The 19466-nt window shown below is 39.4% G+C and overlaps 2 protein-coding genes across 2 annotated transcripts; both read left to right on the plus strand.

The window, feature by feature from the left end:
• The first annotated feature begins 1805 nt into the window (after window positions 1–1805).
• rdh12l (retinol dehydrogenase 12, like) lies at window positions 1806–7738 on the plus strand. The gene is made up of 7 exons (XM_084746956.1): window positions 1806–2175; window positions 2439–2554; window positions 4475–4630; window positions 4720–4824; window positions 6709–6918; window positions 7040–7232; window positions 7605–7738. The coding sequence occupies exons 1-7, from the start codon at window positions 2162–2164 to the stop codon at window positions 7705–7707; spliced, it is 897 nt and encodes a 298-aa protein (XP_084603082.1). The 5' UTR covers window positions 1806–2161; the 3' UTR covers window positions 7708–7738.
• Window positions 7739–10384: 2646 nt separating this feature from the next.
• Window positions 10385–19068, plus strand: LOC146307741 (uncharacterized). The gene is made up of 7 exons (XM_084747795.1): window positions 10385–10472; window positions 10571–10643; window positions 11065–11218; window positions 11639–11799; window positions 12036–12242; window positions 12343–12524; window positions 13181–19068. Exons 2-7 carry the CDS (start codon window positions 10586–10588, stop codon window positions 18731–18733), a joined length of 6315 nt encoding a protein of 2104 aa, XP_084603921.1. The 5' UTR covers window positions 10385–10472; window positions 10571–10585; the 3' UTR covers window positions 18734–19068.
• The last annotated feature ends 398 nt before the right edge of the window (window positions 19069–19466 follow it).

Genomic DNA, 19466 nt, shown 5'->3' on the forward strand with positions numbered 1-19466 from the left:
ACTTACAAGTGCTTCCTCACCACTTGCCCCGACTTGTTGCTTAAATAAACTTGGAAAAGGAAGTCAAAGAGGGGAGGTGGAGGGTCGGGGGGGATACAATCAGGATAAGTGCACACAAACTTGATTTAGACTCTTGGGTTTTTTCTAATCAGCGTGGATCCAATTATGTCCTGCACACACCTCTCTCGTCTGCCTTTGTTCTTGCACATACATGCGCGCGCACACACACACACGTAACACACTTACACTCCACTGCTGACTGAGAGAAGGGAAGGAAATGTTTGCTTACGCACAATCAGCTGATGACCGGCACAGTGTTTCCTGTTCTAATGATACTTGTCCCCACAGTGTAATCCTACTGTATGCTGTAATATTGTCTCTAACATATGAATGAACCATTCATGGTGTTTGGCTGGGTTATTAGGTCTTGTCTTGTTTCCTGCAAATCATTTGCCAGCAGAGTGAGGTCTCAGCCAAGGACAAGATCAACCCAAATACCAACCGGTTAATCTTTCTACAGACACAACACAGAAACACAGGGCTGCTGGTGTCAAAGTATCACAGGCTCCCACAGCTGATTCATGGTGGTAGATGGTCATTGACTGCCATCTGCTGGAGAGAGCTTGAAGTACTGAGGAATTTTTCTGACATGCCCCGCTTCAGAAGCCTCCAGACACCACTACTATGATCAGTCATTAACAGGAAGCAACTGATAAAAAAGGATTCAAGCTGAGTTTTAGTGAAATAAAGGTCACCATTATTGCGTCAGGACAGTCTTGGTTGTTTATTTCCTGACATAAATCAAATTCACTCAATTTTGTTTCACTCTGTATTTACTACACGCCCCAGGAAGGCCTGCCCCCCAGTCTGGGATCCACTGCAATACACTGGGTGTTTTAAAAGAGACAGTATGCAGTGATACGTAATACTGTACATAATACTGTATGCTGATACATAATACTGTATGCTGTATTTTTAACAAACATTAAAAATAATCTTATTTATCAGCTAAAATTAATAAACTTTAAAGGGCCCATAAGTAATTTTTCTTTGAAATTCTAATATTTTTAAATGAACTTACTTATTGACTTACTTGACTTGGTATAAGGATAAATCAGAACTACAGTATGATATATAACTGCGTTTTAGTTGGAAAATGTTTTATGTATTTGGAATGTCTTCCATCATGGAAATGCTGGAATGATTCACAAACGTAAACTTTTTACCAGGCACATAATTAATAGCATATTTCAGCTCTTTTAGAATGAAATACAAATGTATGGATTCAGAATCATTCTCATTCTTTCTTCCCCTGCAGAGCTCAAGCTCTGATCCTAATGAACTTTGTAAAGCCTTCAGGCAAAGATCAGTCTTCACTGTCATTAACAGCCTCATTTATCCCATTATATGAAACTGAAATATCTGACCCTCCTTCCTGATAAAATCAGTGTGGATCAATTTCTTTTCATTCATCAATAAAACAAAATGCCCTGCCAAGTCATGTTTACTTATAATAACTGTTCATTGCTGTCATACCAATGACAGAGACAACAGTTATTTCGATTTTTATTATTAAAATGTAAAAGTAAAACAAAATGTCCTGCCAAATTAAATAAAACATATGCTACAGTAAACAATTACTTATTTATTTTATGTATTAATTTTTAATTGAAATAATTTAGCTTGCTGCTGTCTTACTTCACATCATCAGAGTTAAAACTGCAATAAAGACAGAAAAAAATAAAAGTAAAAACTTAATATGTGTACATTACTACTACTACCACATTAATAATATGTCACAGTTTATATCTACATGCATAAATACGTAATTAAATGTTGTAGGTTCCATAGTTACTGTATACCTCGTCCAGCTTCCCACCCGTCCGCGCTGCCCGTATAAATAATCCAACACCCACAACACAAGGGACGGACCCACACACACAGTTTAACCAATCAGCGTCGCATGAGAGGGATTGAGTCGCAGCCGATTGGCTGAAATGCCAGCCTATCAAAGATTACTACTCAGTGACACTTCCGCATCGCCAGCTTTTAACCTACTGACGTTTTTTTTATGAAGTTTGGTGCTGTTGAATGTGAGATTAAAGATTTGTTCTGAGGTCTGAGTTCAACCGACCAACTGCTGCTGCTGTAGTAAAGAGAGATGGAGGCTATAAGGTAATTATTCCTTACATTCATGAAAATATTTTAAATATTTTATGTACGTTTAGTTATGCTCAAGGGGTAAACTAGCTTAATTATAGATATCTGTATCAACAAGTTAATTGCTAACGTTACATAATAGTAAAAGGTTTTCTATGCCTTCTTTGGGAGCAAACCAGAATACATTTTTGTTCCGAGTGTGTTTGTTTTTCCATTGTTCATGTTACACCCATTTTTTTTGGTTGCGTCAATAAAGCAGTTATTTCATAATATCCCAGAAATTTCTTCCGGCCTGCCTGGTCCTCGCCTGCAAGACTTGATGGTAAAACTGTGGTCATCACTGGGGCAAACACTGGTATTGGCAAAGAGACAGCCCTGGACCTGGCAAAGAGAGGTTGGTATGACTGAAATTTACTGTAAAAATAAATACATATAGATAAACTTATCCTCACATAACAAAACCACTTTTTTCTTTTCTTTTTTTTTCTTCTTTTTTTTTTTTTGCTTTGTCATTGTGACTTGCATGATTCATTATTTTTGCTACCTCTCACAAATCGGGCTGAATCTCTTTTCACGTTTTTTGATATGGAGATAATAAACCATCTTAGTCACCACAAAAAGCTACTGATACCACAGCAATTTATATGTACAATTTATTAATTTATTATCAGTGGATCACATGGAGGAATATAAAAATAGTTTAATACACATTCAGCCCTTTATGCAATTCTAGCTGTCTCACATGCAGAAATTTGACAGAAATGGAATATAATATTTATATCTAGGCTATGTTTTTATTAGTGTACAGTCACCTGAAAATAAAAATTGTTTTGAGAATAAGACATTTATATCTACAGAGGGAGCAGATCCTCTTCCACAGAGGCCACCATGTTTCTGCAGTAACCCACAACAGATAAACAAAACATAGACTTTAGAAAGGGCCTTTTGTGTTCTGTGAGTTTTTCATCCATCGTAGTTTCTCGCACATGCTTGGAAGAGGAGGTTGAGGCCAATTAATTGCAATCTGCAAGCTCACCACCAGATGCTACCAAATCCCACACGCTGGTCCTGTAACTAAATTTATTTTGTCTCTTATATTATATTATGATTTCGAAAACAAAACCAGCAAATTGTTTGCATGTGCAAAATACGCCCAATAGAAGTGGCCAAATCAGTCCCTTATGTTTTGAATATCTCATATCAGATGACTCATTTAGGCTTGTTTGGTGATAATGCTGTGACATTTCATTATTAATTGCCTAATAAATACAGGTGTGTTCACTTCTTAACTTTGACCTGAAGAAAACCGTCTGGTAGGGCTGCAACTAATGATTATTTTCATTGTCACTTAATCTGTTGATTATTTCTATGATTAATCAGCTTGTTGTTTGGTGTATAAAATGTGACAAAATAGTGCAAAAATGCGATCAGTGTTTCCCTCAAATGTCTTATTTTGCCAACAACCCAAAGATAATTACTTTACTGTCATAAAGGACTAACTAACTAACTGATTTAACAAGCTGAAATCAGAGGAATTTTTACTTTAAAAAAAGGTAATCAATTATCAAAATAGTTTGCACTTACTTTAATAATCATTTCAGAAGCAATTAAGCATTAATCGTTGCAGCTCTTACCTGTGGCTAGATGTAAATGTAACTTGTCACTACCTACCTCTGATGATAAGTGTTATAGTTACCGTCTCAGAAGACATCTTTCCCTTTGCGCTGTCATGTGTGCTGGAGACAGGGGCTGAACAATAGGCAAAAAAAAATCATATTGGGATTATTATGACAGATATTAATGGTTTCATTTTCACTGAAAAAGTATTAAAATGATGATGATGTGATGTTTCCTTCTTTTGTCTCAAGATTATGATTTGTAGTCCGGGGCATCACTATTGGACCTCAGTGCTTCATTTACAAACATATGTTTTGTTTTTTGCCATATTTGGCTTTTTTTTCTCTTTTTTTCTCATTAGTTTGCCTGACTTTAGTCAACAAATACCTCCATCAGAAAAAAACAATGTCAAATGGGGCACAATTACTAATTCTTGATTAATACAGTTTAATCTTCTTAATGGCAATTGATTGATTACTGATAGTCATTTACATCTCGAATCTAAATATTGCCCTTGTTTCCTATAATATCTCTAATATCTCCTTCATGAAATCATCTGCACATTTTGTCACAAGAGGGCGCTCTTCGTCCATATTACATGCATGTCTTTGAGTGAATACACCAAACCAGCATGTGTGTACAAACATTGCTTGTGATGTTGTGCAGTTTTTCTCAGCTGTTTATTTCTCTGCTTTAGGGGCGAAGGTCATCATGGCATGCCGGGACATGGAGAAAGCACAGGCCGCTGTGAAAGACATCATTGAAGGCTCAGGCAACGAAAATGTCGTCTGCATGAAACTGGACTTGGCTGACAGCAAGTCAATCAGAGAGTTCGCAGAAGCCATCAACAAAGGTTCATTTAATTTGTTCTTCAGAAAACTGAACCCATAAAAGGACTTTAAAGCCAACAACACCTTAGTTACTGAATGTTCTTTTCTGCAGGAGAACCCCAACTCAACATCCTCATCAACAACGCTGGTGTGATGGTTTGTCCTTACGGGAAAACGGCAGACGGCTTTGAGATGCAGATCGGTGTCAATCACTTTGGTAAATAGTCAAAGTCGAGTCACATTTTATTCATATAGCCCAGTAATCACAAATCACAGCGTGCACAGTGTGTAAGACCCCCTGTCCTGTAGACCCTCAAAAGATTAAGGAAAAAAACTAAATAAATAAACAGATTGAAGTTTTAAACTCTGCAAACCTTGTTAAAACCGCAGTAAATTAGGTAATATTATACACATGAAGTCTCTTACCTGGATAAGGAGTTGAAGATTTAGTGTCCAACTGAAGTGGTGCCCTTTTTTGACACCTTTTTCTCATTTTTGACACCTAAATTACTAATAATACTTTGTCCTGTTCATATACAATATATTTTAAATGAATCCCTGCAGATATTTGGCAATTCTTGTAAGAAGAAGCAATTACATCAGATGAGCTCTGGTTATTTAGATTAACTGCCACGTTGGACTGCCAACCAGTGCCCATCTGTAAATTACTGTTGCTCCGAGGTTTGCTTTTATGAATCCAGGTGGGAGGTGCAAGATCGGGGCATTCAAAACAGTTCCCACACCTGCATGTGTCCACTGGGAGGCAGACGTGCAGGTGTTTTTTTCCCCCTGAAGTTGGGAACTTGTGTTGTAACAAGATCGAATATATTTTATCTACAATCCAACAGCACTTTGCTTTTACATTTTTAACACATTTTAATTGGCATTAAGACGACCTTGCTTAAATTATATCAGAACTTATACATACATAGACATTTTATCACTTCAACGGGGGTTTTACGTCTAATCCTTGGACACTCACCTGTATATAGCCCTCTATTAAACATAGCAGCAATATCCTTTTGCTGTTAAATATTTATTGGTGCATTAGAGCTTGCTGATAGGGCGAATATGTCAGATAAAGAGAACAGTTTATCACTCTGCCATCAGAACATTACACCTGCCAAGGTTACAAGGTAGCACATTTTTAATGACACCCTGAATAACTTCATGCCTATAAATTTGGTCACTAAAAATCCATGTTTGTTTGTTTGTTTTAAATTTATTTTTGATCAATATTAAGACAACTTGGACACCTGTACATCTTTCTCACTGGCATTCAAGTTTTTTCAATACCTTATACGTAGGAATAAGTTGAAATTATAAGGAAGGAGGAATAATGGCTGAGAGATTCTGATCAGAATAGATAAAGATCTAATTGTTCTCTCGCAATAAAACTTGTTAAAATTGGCTCGATCATGGTGACACTTTTTCCATTGTGTAGCTCTCCTGTTGTTGTTTCTCAGTGAAAGCAGCCCTGTGTTTATGCCAGGGCGGGAAATTGGCACCAGCCAAATGCCGGTAAAATATTGCAGTGAATGGTAGATTTCAGACACAAAATAATAATAAGAAGCTGGTGAATTTAAACACGTACCTGTCAGTGGCCGATAGATGTTTTAAGAGTTAGTTTCCCACACTTTTATGTCTTAATCTACTGCAGGTTTTCAGCGTGTTTTACACCCCAAAATCGCCACTGATTTGTTGCCTGCCACCTTTCAGTTGCAGTTCTTCCCAGATTTTAACTGAATTTTGATGGTTTAAGTTGCAGTATTCAAATGTACTTTGTTTTTAAGCTGTTTTCTGTAACATAGTACCTCAGTGAAAGTAGTTGTAGCTTCTCTTTTACAACCACTCGTAGATCAAAATTTCTAAGAGAGGTTCATGATAATTTAACCTGATCTGACATGAAATTCTGTATGAAAAAAACTCTTGTGGTAAAATCCTTTTGTTAGACGTTGCTGGAGCATCTATTTGATATATTGTAGATTTGGGATATAAAAGATCTGGGATATTGAGCAGCCATTTTGTGCAGGTTATCAATCTTGGAAATGTAAAACAAAATTAATTTATCTCATATTTAAGTAATTTCCTCGCTCTCCAGGTCACTTCCTGCTGACGTATTTGTTGATTGACCTGATTAAGAAGTCGGCACCAGCGAGGATTGTCAACGTGTCTTCTCTGGCTCACAACTGGAGCTCCATCAACCTGGACGACATCAACAGCGAGAAGGGTTACGACAAGAGCAAGGCCTACTCTCAGAGCAAGCTGGCCAATGTCCTCTTCAGCCGCTCACTGGCTAAGAGACTAGAAGGTGGGCATTTGAAGAGCATCTTGCGTCCCGAGTCAAATTCAGTGGGAAAGTACTTTTATCTAAGATTCGTCCACTGTTTCAGTGACATCTTGCAGTAATCAGGCGTTGACTCGTCTTTCAGGCACAGGTGTGACGACGTATTCCCTCCACCCCGGGGTGGTCCAGACCGATCTGTGGCGTCATCTGAACGGCCCACAACAGTTTTTCATGAAGCTGGCCAGTCCATTCACCAAGAACTCTGTTCAGGGAGCTCAGACAAGCATTTACTGCGCTGTGGAACCATCACTGGAGAAGGAGACTGGTGGATACTACAGGTACACTAAACGTAGATCAGTCTCACATAAACATGGACTGCCTAGTTAAAGATGTCTGTCACAGGCACTTAAATAACTAATTGCTGTGCGGTTTTATTAGCTATCTAGCCACAAATGTACAAACCCCAATTCAAAAGAGGTTTTCGGGGTTTTAACTTGCAAATAAAAGTCTTTAAACAAGATACAGTAATAAGCCTATAGATTAGAATTTATTTAAAAGAAGACAGGATAATTATTTCCTGAATAGATTTCACCCAAGATCAGCTGATGTTTCTTGTGGTCATTGTACGTTAAATCATGCAGGACCAGACTGAACATATGAAAGAGATGATTTATCTAAGCTTTCTCATATTCTTCGTCTTTTGCTTGCAGCGACTGCGCTCCCGCCAACTGCTCAGCGGACGGGAAAAACGACGAACTGGCGCAGAAGTTGTGGGAGCTGAGCTGTCAGCAGCTGTCGATAACGTGGGAATGAGGCGTTTAAAATAAAAATCCTTCACTGCACAGTCTGTCGGGCTTATTTACTGTCTGGTGCAATATACTGTATCATATACTACTTACCAAGTAATAATGTGCAAAATGAACAACAGTTTTCCGTACTGTATTTTATATGCATTTGTTTTACATACTAACTTACATATTTGCCAAACATAGCACTATTTGTAATCAAGAAAATACTGTATTTGTAAAAGGTTTACCATTCTGAATTACAAAAATAACTATCTTAAAAATACTTTTATATCATTTTTTTATCATCTTTATACTCTATAAGCTTAACAGTTCTGGAATCATTATTTTCTGTACCAGTATTTTCTGACATTAAACCCAGTCTCCATACTTTTGTTTTTGTCCCTTCTTGCATGTGCTTGATATGTAAATTAACCCTCATCCTACCAATATATTGAACATACAGGACTACTGACGGTACACTACTGTAAGAAACACCTATCATACCACAATGTTAACTAACTTTATTTCATATAACATTAGTTATGTAATTAATCATAAAAAAAAACTGATTATTATTATTGCAGTTATAGTTAGTTTGCATATTTTGTAAAGCTCATGAGTAAATCTGTGTCGGCTGCACCTGTGTCCATCCCCTTCAAAATGACTGACAGAGTACCCCTAACCCCCAATAGTGTGTTATATTAAAGTGGAACCCAAGTTAAAAACTGGAACAGCAGAATAAAGTGTGTGACATATGACAAAACATATACCTTTAGGTTCTGCAGGCACTCCAGTTGGTAGGATTAAGATAAACAGGGTACAAAGATTAGATACGTATTATAATACCATTGTATTACATTACTGTATCTCTTCTCAACATACTTTGATTTTTTATCTGCTGTCATTAGCCCAGTTGTTGCTGTGAACCATCCAAGGAGTGAAGAGAGCTGTATCATAGATCTGTTTCGGAGAGTAAAGGTCCTTCTAATGTAGAACTTAATGCTTTATTGATGGATTATCTTTATGAGGATTCTTTCTGTGCCTTAAAATTAATGTTGAAGCAACTTGCCAGTCTTATTAAAACTATTGCAATGGAGGTTTTTGTTTTTTGGCACGGACAGGATTATGAGCACAGAGCCAAACCAAAGAGGGCAGCTGTTTATTTGTTATTTCATTGTTTTTGGCACAGACCCTGCAAAAAAGTTTGTCCTGCCTTTGGAATGTAACATAAAATTTTCTAGTGTTTATCAGCTATATGTGCTGTAACTGTTAGTTCCAGTTTATGAGTTGGTATATCAGTGCCTTAGGAACCCATTTGAGAAACAGTGTAGAGGTTCTCTTTCTACAGAAGAGTGTTAGGGCCTGGCATAAGGAACAAAACGAGAGGAGGATGTTTTCTCAACATTTTGACTTGTTTGCCATAATGAAAAATAAAGAAAATCTTTCTTCTGACTTTTTTCCCTTAAAGGAATAGTTCAAAAAAATTGGCGACCATTCATTTCAATTGTTTGGGAGATTCTGCAGCACTGTTTTCCTGTGAAACTCCAGCAGTGTTTTGTGGACCGAAAAACTAAACTTGATCTTCAGTCGGCACGAGGGTGAGTAGATAATGACTGAATTTTCATTTTTGGGTGAACTATCCCTTTAGTGTGGCTTAAATACTCTTCTGATCCAGGTGATTTCTTTTATCACAACACTTTCACCCTCATCGTACCTCTGAGATCTTTTTGATAGAGCGTGATAAAGTCGACTACAGTCAATAATTTTAATGCCACTGTATGATCTCTCAGTGGACTGATAAAAGCAATAAAACACAGATAGCCAGGTGTTTTCTTATTCTGCTTTATAAGGCCTTCTAGCAAACTCTATTTGTTGACCAAATTATCAAACCAAAAACTTACCTTTGTCACAGAATGTGGGCTGTTTTGTTTGTTTTCTAGTGAAATTACTATCCTTGAATATTTAAAGAAAGCTCAAATGCTTTAGTAGAAATAAGAGCAAATTCTCACCTATGATGAGTTCATGGAAAAACCACTCTATAAGCAGTCTTTGTTCCTATGATATTTGGATTAATTATTATTAGTTGCACCATGTGTCCAAAGGTATCTTTCCATACATTGTGATTTATGGCCCTCAGTTCATTGTATGTGAAAAAAGCAGACAGTCTGTTGTAGACTCTGATGAGTTTTTTCCACTGTTTTATCACGAGTTTGTTTGAGTGCATCTTTCAACATCTACTTTGACCTCAATACATCTGACCTCAACATAAAGCTGATGGAAAGTAAATGAAGGCCACACTCTACCTTAACATGTGATGTATGCTTTATGTAATGCACTGGAGGGATCATGAAACTGTTGACTCAAATACTTGACTTGAATACTTACCCGTTTATTTATAGCAACTTTTTTATTTTATTTAAAACGTTACCCCAAGAATATTTTAAATTTGATTTCCTTGATCAATTGGTTGGCTGTTAGTCAGGGTATAAGTGTGATAAGCTTCACTGAAATGACCCAGAGTCACCCTACTGTTGGACACATTATTGATTTACTCATTAAAGTTGGTCTAATCATTTGCAAGGCGCCATAAATGTGTGCACTGAGGTCCTTCATCTCCATGGCCACGTATACAATCAATCATTAATGTTTAATAAAGAAAAGAAGCTGCCTATAAGAATCAACCGCAAGTCCAGCAGTGATACCATCAGTGAGGGTAAAGGCAAACGGTATGGATGTAAAGATGCACTGGTGCATGAAAAAACTGGACTAATTACACAGTTTTAAAGAATGGTAAACACACTCAATTCTCGATTGGATGTCTGGAAGAAAGAGACATGCTGACATGATGATGATGCAGTAAAGATTTTTGATTTTTTTTTTTTTCTCAGTGATGTTCAGTCAGGATGGAAGAAGCTGAAGACAGTATAGCAGTGGTGGGCATTGGATGCAATTTTCCAGGGGGTAAGTTATTTGAATTTGGCAACTTAGTTTTGTCTTGTTTTTTTGTTTTGTTTTTTTGTGTGTTTCTTCATATTTTAATGACAAACAAAAACTACAAAAAAGACAAACTGCATGACAGAATCTCAACAGTTTTAGATAAACTCTGAAAAATTAACCAATTAAAACGTGGTCACTGCAGATATACAACCTCTTAACAATCGTCAGGGTAAAATGCATCCCTGGTAATTCTAAAAAGTATGTTTGTATCACTCAAATTAAGTTACTGTGGCCAAGTGATCTATTTAATTTCATAAAACAACTTCTACCCTTTTCACCATAACAATTGCGTTTGCAAATCAGTGGAACTGTGCAATTATAAAATGCTTAATGCAATTAGTGGGCACGTCTGTCCATCCTCTGAAGTTTCTTCTAATTCAAACAGGAGAAGGGCTTGACAATTTCTGGAAGGTTTTGGTGGATGGGAGAAATTGTGCTGTGCCGATTCCCAAAGAGAGATTTGACTTAGCCAGCTGGTATGACCCTGACGACAACAAACCGGGTAAATCCCGGACGGCCAAGGCTGCTCTCATTGATGGGTATGGTCTTTAAACCTCATTATATAACCTGTTTAGTAGGCCTACTTATGCATTTTGTATACAGATAGTCTTGTAGACTTGTTGGTTTATTATTCCATGTTTTTACTTGAGCCCCTAAGTATATTCTTTTTGTAATGCGTAAGTGAAAACGGGTCCTTGTGTCAGTTTCTTTGCAGCCCTTCCCTTTGAATTGTCCTCTTTAAACTGGGTTATTGAGACACTGGAACATTTCTGGGACATACTCCGAAATTTAAAAGTCAATGATAAATATGGTTCAATATAGAAAAACAACACAAGTCACGTTAAAAGTGATTTTAGGTCACCACCAGGTGAAGTAATTTCACTACAGTAAATCAAAGTATTTATTATGACCTATTTCTGAGTTAGTAATTTTGATCTAATTGTTTTGAATGTTTTCAGGTTCAATGAATTTGACCACAGGTTTTTCGGCATCAGTGACAGTGAAGTGGAACAAATGGACCCTCAACAAAAACAGCTCCTTCAGTGTGTCTACAGGGCTTTAGAGAATGCTGGGATTCCTATGGAGAAGGCCAGTGGGACCAGGACAGGAGTGTTTTTTGGTAAGTTTGTAAAACTGTATTACCAGTGACTGGCTCTTTGTAGTTTTTACAACATTAGGAATGGCACCGTATCAACTAAAATACAACTACCATCTGCTGGATCAAATTCCTACAATTTAAAATCCATCTGATTTTTATGACTGTTTGCTTAATTATTTAACTCTCTGAATAATCTGCATGTAATAACAACAAGGGTGGGTATAGTTTTCCTAACAGTTTTACTGCCTTTATCACAGGCCTAATGAACAGAGATTACGAGACTAATGCTGCACACGTTCACCCGAGTGTGATCAACCACTGGACGGGCACAGGGCTTGCCATGAGCATTGCAGCAAACAGAGTTTCCTATATCTTCAACTTCACTGGCCCCTCACTGTCCATAGACTGTGCCTGCTCATCATCTCTCGTGGCTCTTCATCTTGCCTGTCAATCCATTAAACAAGGTCTGTACAGAGTCTCACTTGACGCTTGTGGTTTTAATTACAAAAGTGTATGTTAAAAATAGTATTGGGTGAGATTATTAAACATGTTTTCCTTTATCAGGAGACTGTGACATGGCTGTTTGTGGAGGAGTCAACTGCATAATAGAGCCAAGAGTGTTTGTTGCTCTGAGCAAGGCAAAGATGATCTCACCTGAAGGGACCAGCAAGCCTTTCTCCAACAGAGCAGATGGCTACGGTAGAGGGGAGGGATGCGGAGTTGTTCTCCTGAAGCCACTGAAAAAGGTCAGGATGTGCAGAATAATAAAAGTGCAACAGTTTCGTCTGTGTGTGTTTGGATTTTCACCACCTCAAACCTTGTTCTGTTTCCCAAAAATACAGCTGTTACAGTCCCGCTGGATAGAAAGTGCTAGCTGTGACAGCAGATTATGCACAAGGCATTTGACAGTGGGCTGTTTCAGAAACTGGCTTCATAAAGCATGCAGGCTGGGGGCTGAGCCTCACTGATTAACATTACTGCACACTTATAACTTCTATAAAACCACAACTTGATGATTTTATTCACTGATTTGAGTGAAACTGGGGTTGCTAGGAGCCGAACCCAGTAAGATAACCACCTTTGTACTGTATTCCCTGCTGTCAAATCTCCCAGTCTTACTGTGTACAGGGAGTTCCCAGTCCAGAACAGTCAGCTGATATGGTTGAATGTCAACTTTAACATCCATATCAGATATTAGACCAATATCAATTATTTAATAACTGACCTACTATAATAAGCAACTAGTGCCAACAAGTGTTATATTAGTCTGCATCTTTCATGTTCCCATTAGCCCTGTTTCTCTTCAGCAGTGCTTTACAAGTTGAAAACCTTTTTTGACATAAAACCACATTAAATCAAACTTTCCTTGAAATTTCCTTTTATTCTCATTGTTGTTACACAGGCTATACAAGACCATGACCATATCTGGGGCATCATCAGCAAAACAGCAGTCAACCAAGATGGTCACTCTGTCACTCCAATCACCAGACCCTCCATGACACAACAAGAGGAACTCCTGCGCAGAATCTACTCAGAGTCTGACCTTGTAAATGTCCAGTACATAGAGGCACATGGGACTGGAACCCCAGTTGGAGACCCAACAGAGGCAGGAAGCATCTCAAACGTCATCGCCAAAGCCAAGCGTCCTGATGCAGAGACACTGCGGATTGGCTCCGTGAAGAGCAACATTGGACATACAGAATCAGCAGCTGGAGTGGCCGGACTCATTAAGGTTCTCCTCATGATGAAGCACGAGACCATTGTTCCATCAGTTTCCTACTCTGAAGAGACTGCAAGCATAGATGCTGAAGCACTGAACATTAAAATTCCTAAGGAAGCAGAAAAGTGGGAAGCTTCTGGTGCAAGACTTGCAGGAGTGAACAACTTTGGCTTTGGGGGTACAAATGCACACGCCATTGTCAAACAGCACAACCAGTCACGCATTGAGCAAAAGAATGGTGGGAAACAGACAAAATATTTTGTCATGTCAGCAAATTCACCCAAATCTCTTACAATGATGATGGAAGACACCATTAAACAGCTAGAAGCAGGTAACGAAGTTGATCTAGATTCCCTGTTGTACACCTCAGCTTGTAGGAGGAGCCATCTAAAACACAAATACAGAAAGGCCATTGTGGTTTCATCTGTAGATGATCTTAAAGAGAAGTTAAGTGCCACTGTAGGGAAAAATATTAGCCCGTCCTACTCAGATTCAAGGTTAGTGTTTGTCTTTTGTGGAAATGGTGTCACTTACCATGGCATGTGCAAACAGCTACTAAAACACGAGCCTGTATTCAGGGATAAGATCAAAGAGATTGCACAGCTTTTCCAAAGACTGAGTTCTCTGAACATCTTGGACACACTTGAGAGTGAGATTGAGGGTAGTGACTTCAACAACCCAAATGTTGTCCAACCACTCCTCTTTGCTATCCAAGTTGGCATTACCACCCTACTCAGACATTGGGGTGTCAAGCCCGATGCAATACTTGGACACTCTGTTGGTGAGGTTGCAGCAGCTCACTGTTCTGGCATCTTGTCTCTTGAGGATGCTGTTAAAGTAATCTATTTACGTAGCACCCTCCAATGCAAAGTCACTGGGGGGAAGATGCTTGTGATCAGCAACATGGCTGTATCAGAGGTAACTGCACTTCTTCCTTGTTACTCTGGTAGAATTTGCCTTGCTGCTTTCAACAGCCCACAGTCCTGCACCCTCTCAGGTGATGCAGATGCAATCGAGAGCCTCCACAAGGAGATGAGTACCTCAGCCAACAGTCAGAATCTGTTCCTTCGAGTCCTGGATGTCCCTGCTGCGTACCACAGCCACATGATGGACCCAATTCTGACAGAAATCAAGGAGACAATTGGCTCCTTACAGGTAAATGATCTGGACACAGAGTTGTTCTCAACAGTGACAGGCAAGGAAGTCGAGCAGGGGGATTTCTGCTTGGGGGAATACTGGGCTAGAAACATTCGTGAACCCGTAGCTTTTGAGCAGGCAGTGAGGTCAGCAACTAAAGGAAAGAAGAATACAGTTTTTGTGGAGATAGGGCCAAGAAGAGCACTGCAGAGAAACATCATGGAATCTCTAGGTAATGACACAGCTGTTCTTGCATCAGTGCAACCAGAGAAAGATCATGAAACACTTCTGTCTGTTGTTTCAAAACTGTTTGAGCTTGGTGTCCATGTAAATTGGAACACCTTCTACAGAGGATACGAGACAATGCCTCTGCCAATTCCGAGATACCAGTTCGATTGCTCAGACAGAGATGTTATCATCGGAGCAGCACAGAAAAACACATCAAGTAATCATCCTGTGCTTTGTCAGACAGGAAGTGAAAGTAACGTTTTCAGCTGTGATCTGAAGTCTGATTCTTCTTTCTACCTGAAAGAGCACAGGCACAATGATATTCCCATCATCCCTGGTGCCTTCTATGCTGAGTTAGGGTTAGCCGCAGTCATGGCCAGTGCCAAACCAAAAGTACCACTCAGCTCACTACAGCTCAGTGTCAGTTTTCACAGTCCATTTGTTTTAGCCCAGAATTCACCTGAAATGAAGGTGCAACTAGAACAAACTGAGAAAGAAACTAGGTTCACAGTACTCTCCCCATCTGCAGTGTATGCATCAGGCACAGTGGTCTCAAAGAAAGAGAGGCTGGTTGAGGAGCAGGGCATTTCACTAAACGCCATCAACAAAAGATGCAAATCTGTAGTGAGCTTTCAAGAGTTTTATGGGTATCTCTCTCAAGGAGGCTTTCAGTATGGAGACATCTTCAAGAATAAGGAGGATGTGCACTATGGAGAGGATCTAAAGGAGGCTTTTGCAGTTGTCACAGTTCCAGAAGAACTGCAGTCTCAGTTGCATGACTACTGCATTCATCCTGTTGTGCTGGATTTTCTGATGCAGCTTCTTCCAGTTACAGTGGAGCACATTTTTGCTGGTAGACCCGGATTTCCTGCAAAAATAGGAAGTTTGACAGTCCTTGAACCCTTGCAAGATGAGATGATTGTCTATCTGAGAGCAACTGATGTGGGCGTTGATCACTTTGAGGTTTGTGGCTGCTTTGCAGATAAAGAAGGTAGAGTGTTGGTTGAGGTTAAGCATGTGATAATCAAGTACCTTGGCAGTCGCTCTCATGTGGTTGAGGAGTATTTCTATCATAATGCCTTTAGTGTCGTCCCTGAAGGTGTCACATCTGCTTCTGCTCCTAAGGCCTTGGTCTTCTGTGACCGTATAGGGATAGCTAAAGGCCTGCAACAATATTTGGACTCAAGGTCCAAATATGTTTCCTTCAAACATGCAAAAGATATCTTGAGCCATGGGTTTCCTTCTCTTATGACAAATCTCAATATAACTGATATTGAGAAAAACTTTGACGAAGTGTTGTTTTTGTGGGGCAAGGAAAACCTCACTTCACTGGAAGCTGATGTTGTCCTGCAGAATTTGGCAAGCTGCTGTGAGACTTTCCGCCAAATAGTCCTTGAACTGAAGCAAATTTGCTTCCCAAACTCCATCAGAGCAGTCACCTACTGTTCATCCGACATCACAGTAGACCACATAAGTCCAGGTTTTGCTCTCGCTGGCATGACAAGATCATTTGCTGCAGAAATACCAGATCTTTCCTTTCAGTTGATTGATATGAGTGCCATCTCTGCTGAGGACATTGCAGCTTTGTCTGAGGTCCTAAGATCGTGTCCTTGCAGCAAGTACCCAGAGTTGGTGGTAAAAGATGGATTGATTCTGAAACCTTCCATTGTCCGCACTCCACCTGAAATCACTGACAGTTCAGAAGGCAGTTTTACTTCAACAAAATCTAAGCCCTGCATCTTTCAGACAGCTGACACACATAAAATGACTCAAGTGAGTGCCATTCACTTTGAGGAGGAAGCCCAGCCAATCAGTGATACATCAGTTGAAATTCGGCCCACTAAAATATGTGTTCACTCATCTGATTACTTCCCTGTCAGTGATTCACATCTGAAATTTGGCCAGACATTGTATTGGAACAAACACTCCTCACAGAACCACAAGCTCCTGGCACTTGATTTCAGTGGTATGATTACAGCAGTCGGAAAAGATGTCAGAAAATTGAAAGTGGGAGACCACGTTGCTTCCTGTTATCCTGTGGTGGCAGCCAGCAAGGTCAGAGTTCCAGAGGATGTCTGCTACAGCACCAAGCGGTTCCCATTCCTTCAAAAAACACCTTGTGTGTCATACTTTGTGCTAGCATGGGAGATCCTGCACCGAGCCTTGCCCAGAACCAAACATAATCTAGGAATCATATCCGCTGTGCCTGATTCTGCTCTGATGAAAGTCTTGGCACTCACCTCTTTCAAGTCAGGTTGGAATGTGATTGTTGGCGCAGAGTGCAATGGCTCTTTTATAGATGTCAGTCAGATAGATGCATTTGTCATCCTGCCTCCATTTGATGAATCTCTGATTGCTAAAATTTGCAGCTTTCCAGGTGTCCAACACGTTGTCTTGATCTGTGAAACTCAGATTCAGTGTTTGCTTGCTCAGGATGTGTCCCAAAGTGTAAAGGAAAGTGTTCATGTGCAGACGATTCAGATGCCACTCATTTTGCAAAAGGGATCCTTGCGTGCACAAAGGCCACGCATTTATCACTGGCTTAAGTCCTTGAACTTAAGCAGGAAATATGGTATAGAAAGCTTTACCTTTCAGAGTGATAAATCTGAAAGCACCAAGATCCTCGACTCAGAGAAACCACAATCGTACTTCAACACAAAGAAGCTGGCTGTTGTGGCTCTTCAAAAAGATGTCAGCAGCACACTGTCTGACATTCCATTGCTGCCGACAAAAAAACAGCTTTTCCGGAAGAGAGCAGTTTACATAGTGGTAGGTGGTCTTTCTGGTCTGGGCTTTGAAACCGTCAAGTTCATCTCACAAAGAGGCGGTGAGCATGTTGTAATACTCTCCAGGAGTAAACCCATACCAGATGTGCAGCAAGAGATACATAATGTAGAGAAACAATGTGGAAACAACATCACCACCATGGAGTGTGATGTATCTGTGTCTGAGCATGTGCACAAGGTTATCAGTGCCATCAGCCAGAAATTCCCTGGCTGTCCAATCAGAGGAGTGTTTCACAGTGCAGTTGTCTTGCATGATGGGCTGATTGAGACCCTTGACAGATCTCTTTATGAGAAAGTTCTCAAACCAAAAGTAAACGGTGTACTGAACTTGCACAATGCAACACAGCACTGTCAGTTGGATTACTTTGTGTGTTACTCCTCCATCTCAGGTTTTCTGGGAAATGCATCACAAACAAACTATGCAGCAGCCAACACATTCCTTGACATGTTCTGTCAGTACCGACGCAAACTGGGACTGCCCGGACAGTCTATCAGCTGGGGGGCTCTAAACATCGGTCTCCTCTTGAACAAGGAACATTTCCTGCGGTTTTTGGAGGCGAAGGGGATGATGGTGTTGGAGGTGGCTGAGATTCATAAAAGTCTAGAGCAATGCCTTTTGATCAATCGGCCACAACAGGCTGTTTGCAGGTTCCATTTCAGAAACATCAGGTACAACATCCTTTCTCAAAATGCAGCCTTGACCATGCGGTTGTCCGCGCTGGTAGAGGAGGCTTTCCAAAAATCCAAAGAGACAGATTCTGAAACTAAACAAACTGAGACGGTCTCACCAAAAGACTATGTCATCTCTCTGCTTAGTGAGACCATTGGAATGGATAAAAGTGAGCTGAAAGACGACTCGCCTCTTTTATCCTTAGGCATTGACTCCATGCAGGCCATGACACTGCAGAATCTCATCTTTCAAGAAAGAGATGTGAATGTGCCTTTGGTGAAACTGTTGGATCCCAATGCCACAATATCAACAGTAATAGCTATCCTGAGTGAAGCAGGTGAAGGTGAAACTTCCAGTGATGACCCAGAGCCTCCTCCAGTTGGAGGTATGAATGATGTTGCTACCAGATTGTAAAAATGACAAATGCACTTACAGAAATGTAAACAACACCAGTTATTAGATTATCATAGTACTATAATATTGAAAATGTTGTCACTGGATTCAATGAAGGGCCATTACAATACAACAGCATTTTTCTGTTAATGCCACACGTTCATAATGTATTTTGTCTATTTTGCTGTCTTTCTTTGTAAATATATGACTCTGGTTATTGTTTTGGTTCATTTTGGTATTGTAATTTGACAAGTTCAGACTGTAATTTGTCTATTTGGTTGACTTTTCTGTAAATGCATGGCTCTGGTTATTGTTTTGCTTTGTTTTGGTATGATAATTTGACCATACACCATGTTATTTTACACACTTTTTTTGGAGAATGCCCAATTTTGAAAGGACATTTTTTTTATCATAGTTTTATTCATTCTGTTTATTGATATGTTCACGATAAAAACATGAAAACACACATGTCACATGACATACATAATTATTGTTGATAAATTGTGATTTTAATGGGTTTTTTTAAATGAAGTGCATTCTATTTTTAATTCTTTTATACTGTTCAATAAATTTCAAGCTTTGAACCTTGTCTGTTTTTTCAAGTCTATCACAAGGGTAGGTCTGCATAACACTGACATCAACTTACTTTTATCTGCTGGTTTTATATTCGCTCACCTCTTAGAGGTCATGGTCAGTTGTTATCACTGCTCATTGATTCATATTTATGATGATGATGGAACAAAGCATGTGATGC

The sequence above is a fragment of the Lutjanus erythropterus genome, chromosome 21 (assembly GCF_056507025.1).
Source record: "Lutjanus erythropterus isolate fLutEry1 chromosome 21, fLutEry1.hap2, whole genome shotgun sequence".
Classification (NCBI taxonomy): domain Eukaryota; kingdom Metazoa; phylum Chordata; class Actinopteri; order Lutjaniformes; family Lutjanidae; genus Lutjanus; species Lutjanus erythropterus.

Coding starts and splice junctions, on each gene's coding strand:
- LOC146307741 (XM_084747795.1), top strand. CDS start 10,586: ATGGAAGAAGCTGAAGACAGTATAGCAGTGGTGGGCATTGGATGCAAT. Junction 11,219..11,638: donor AAGGCTGCTCTCATTGATGG/GTATGGTCTTTA, acceptor GAATGTTTTCAG/GTTCAATGAATTTGACCACA. Junction 12,525..13,180: donor TCCTGAAGCCACTGAAAAAG/GTCAGGATGTGC, acceptor GTTGTTACACAG/GCTATACAAGACCATGACCA.
- rdh12l (XM_084746956.1), top strand. Junction 6,919..7,039: donor ACTGGCTAAGAGACTAGAAG/GTGGGCATTTGA, acceptor CTCGTCTTTCAG/GCACAGGTGTGACGACGTAT. Junction 7,233..7,604: donor GAGACTGGTGGATACTACAG/GTACACTAAACG, acceptor TTTTGCTTGCAG/CGACTGCGCTCCCGCCAACT.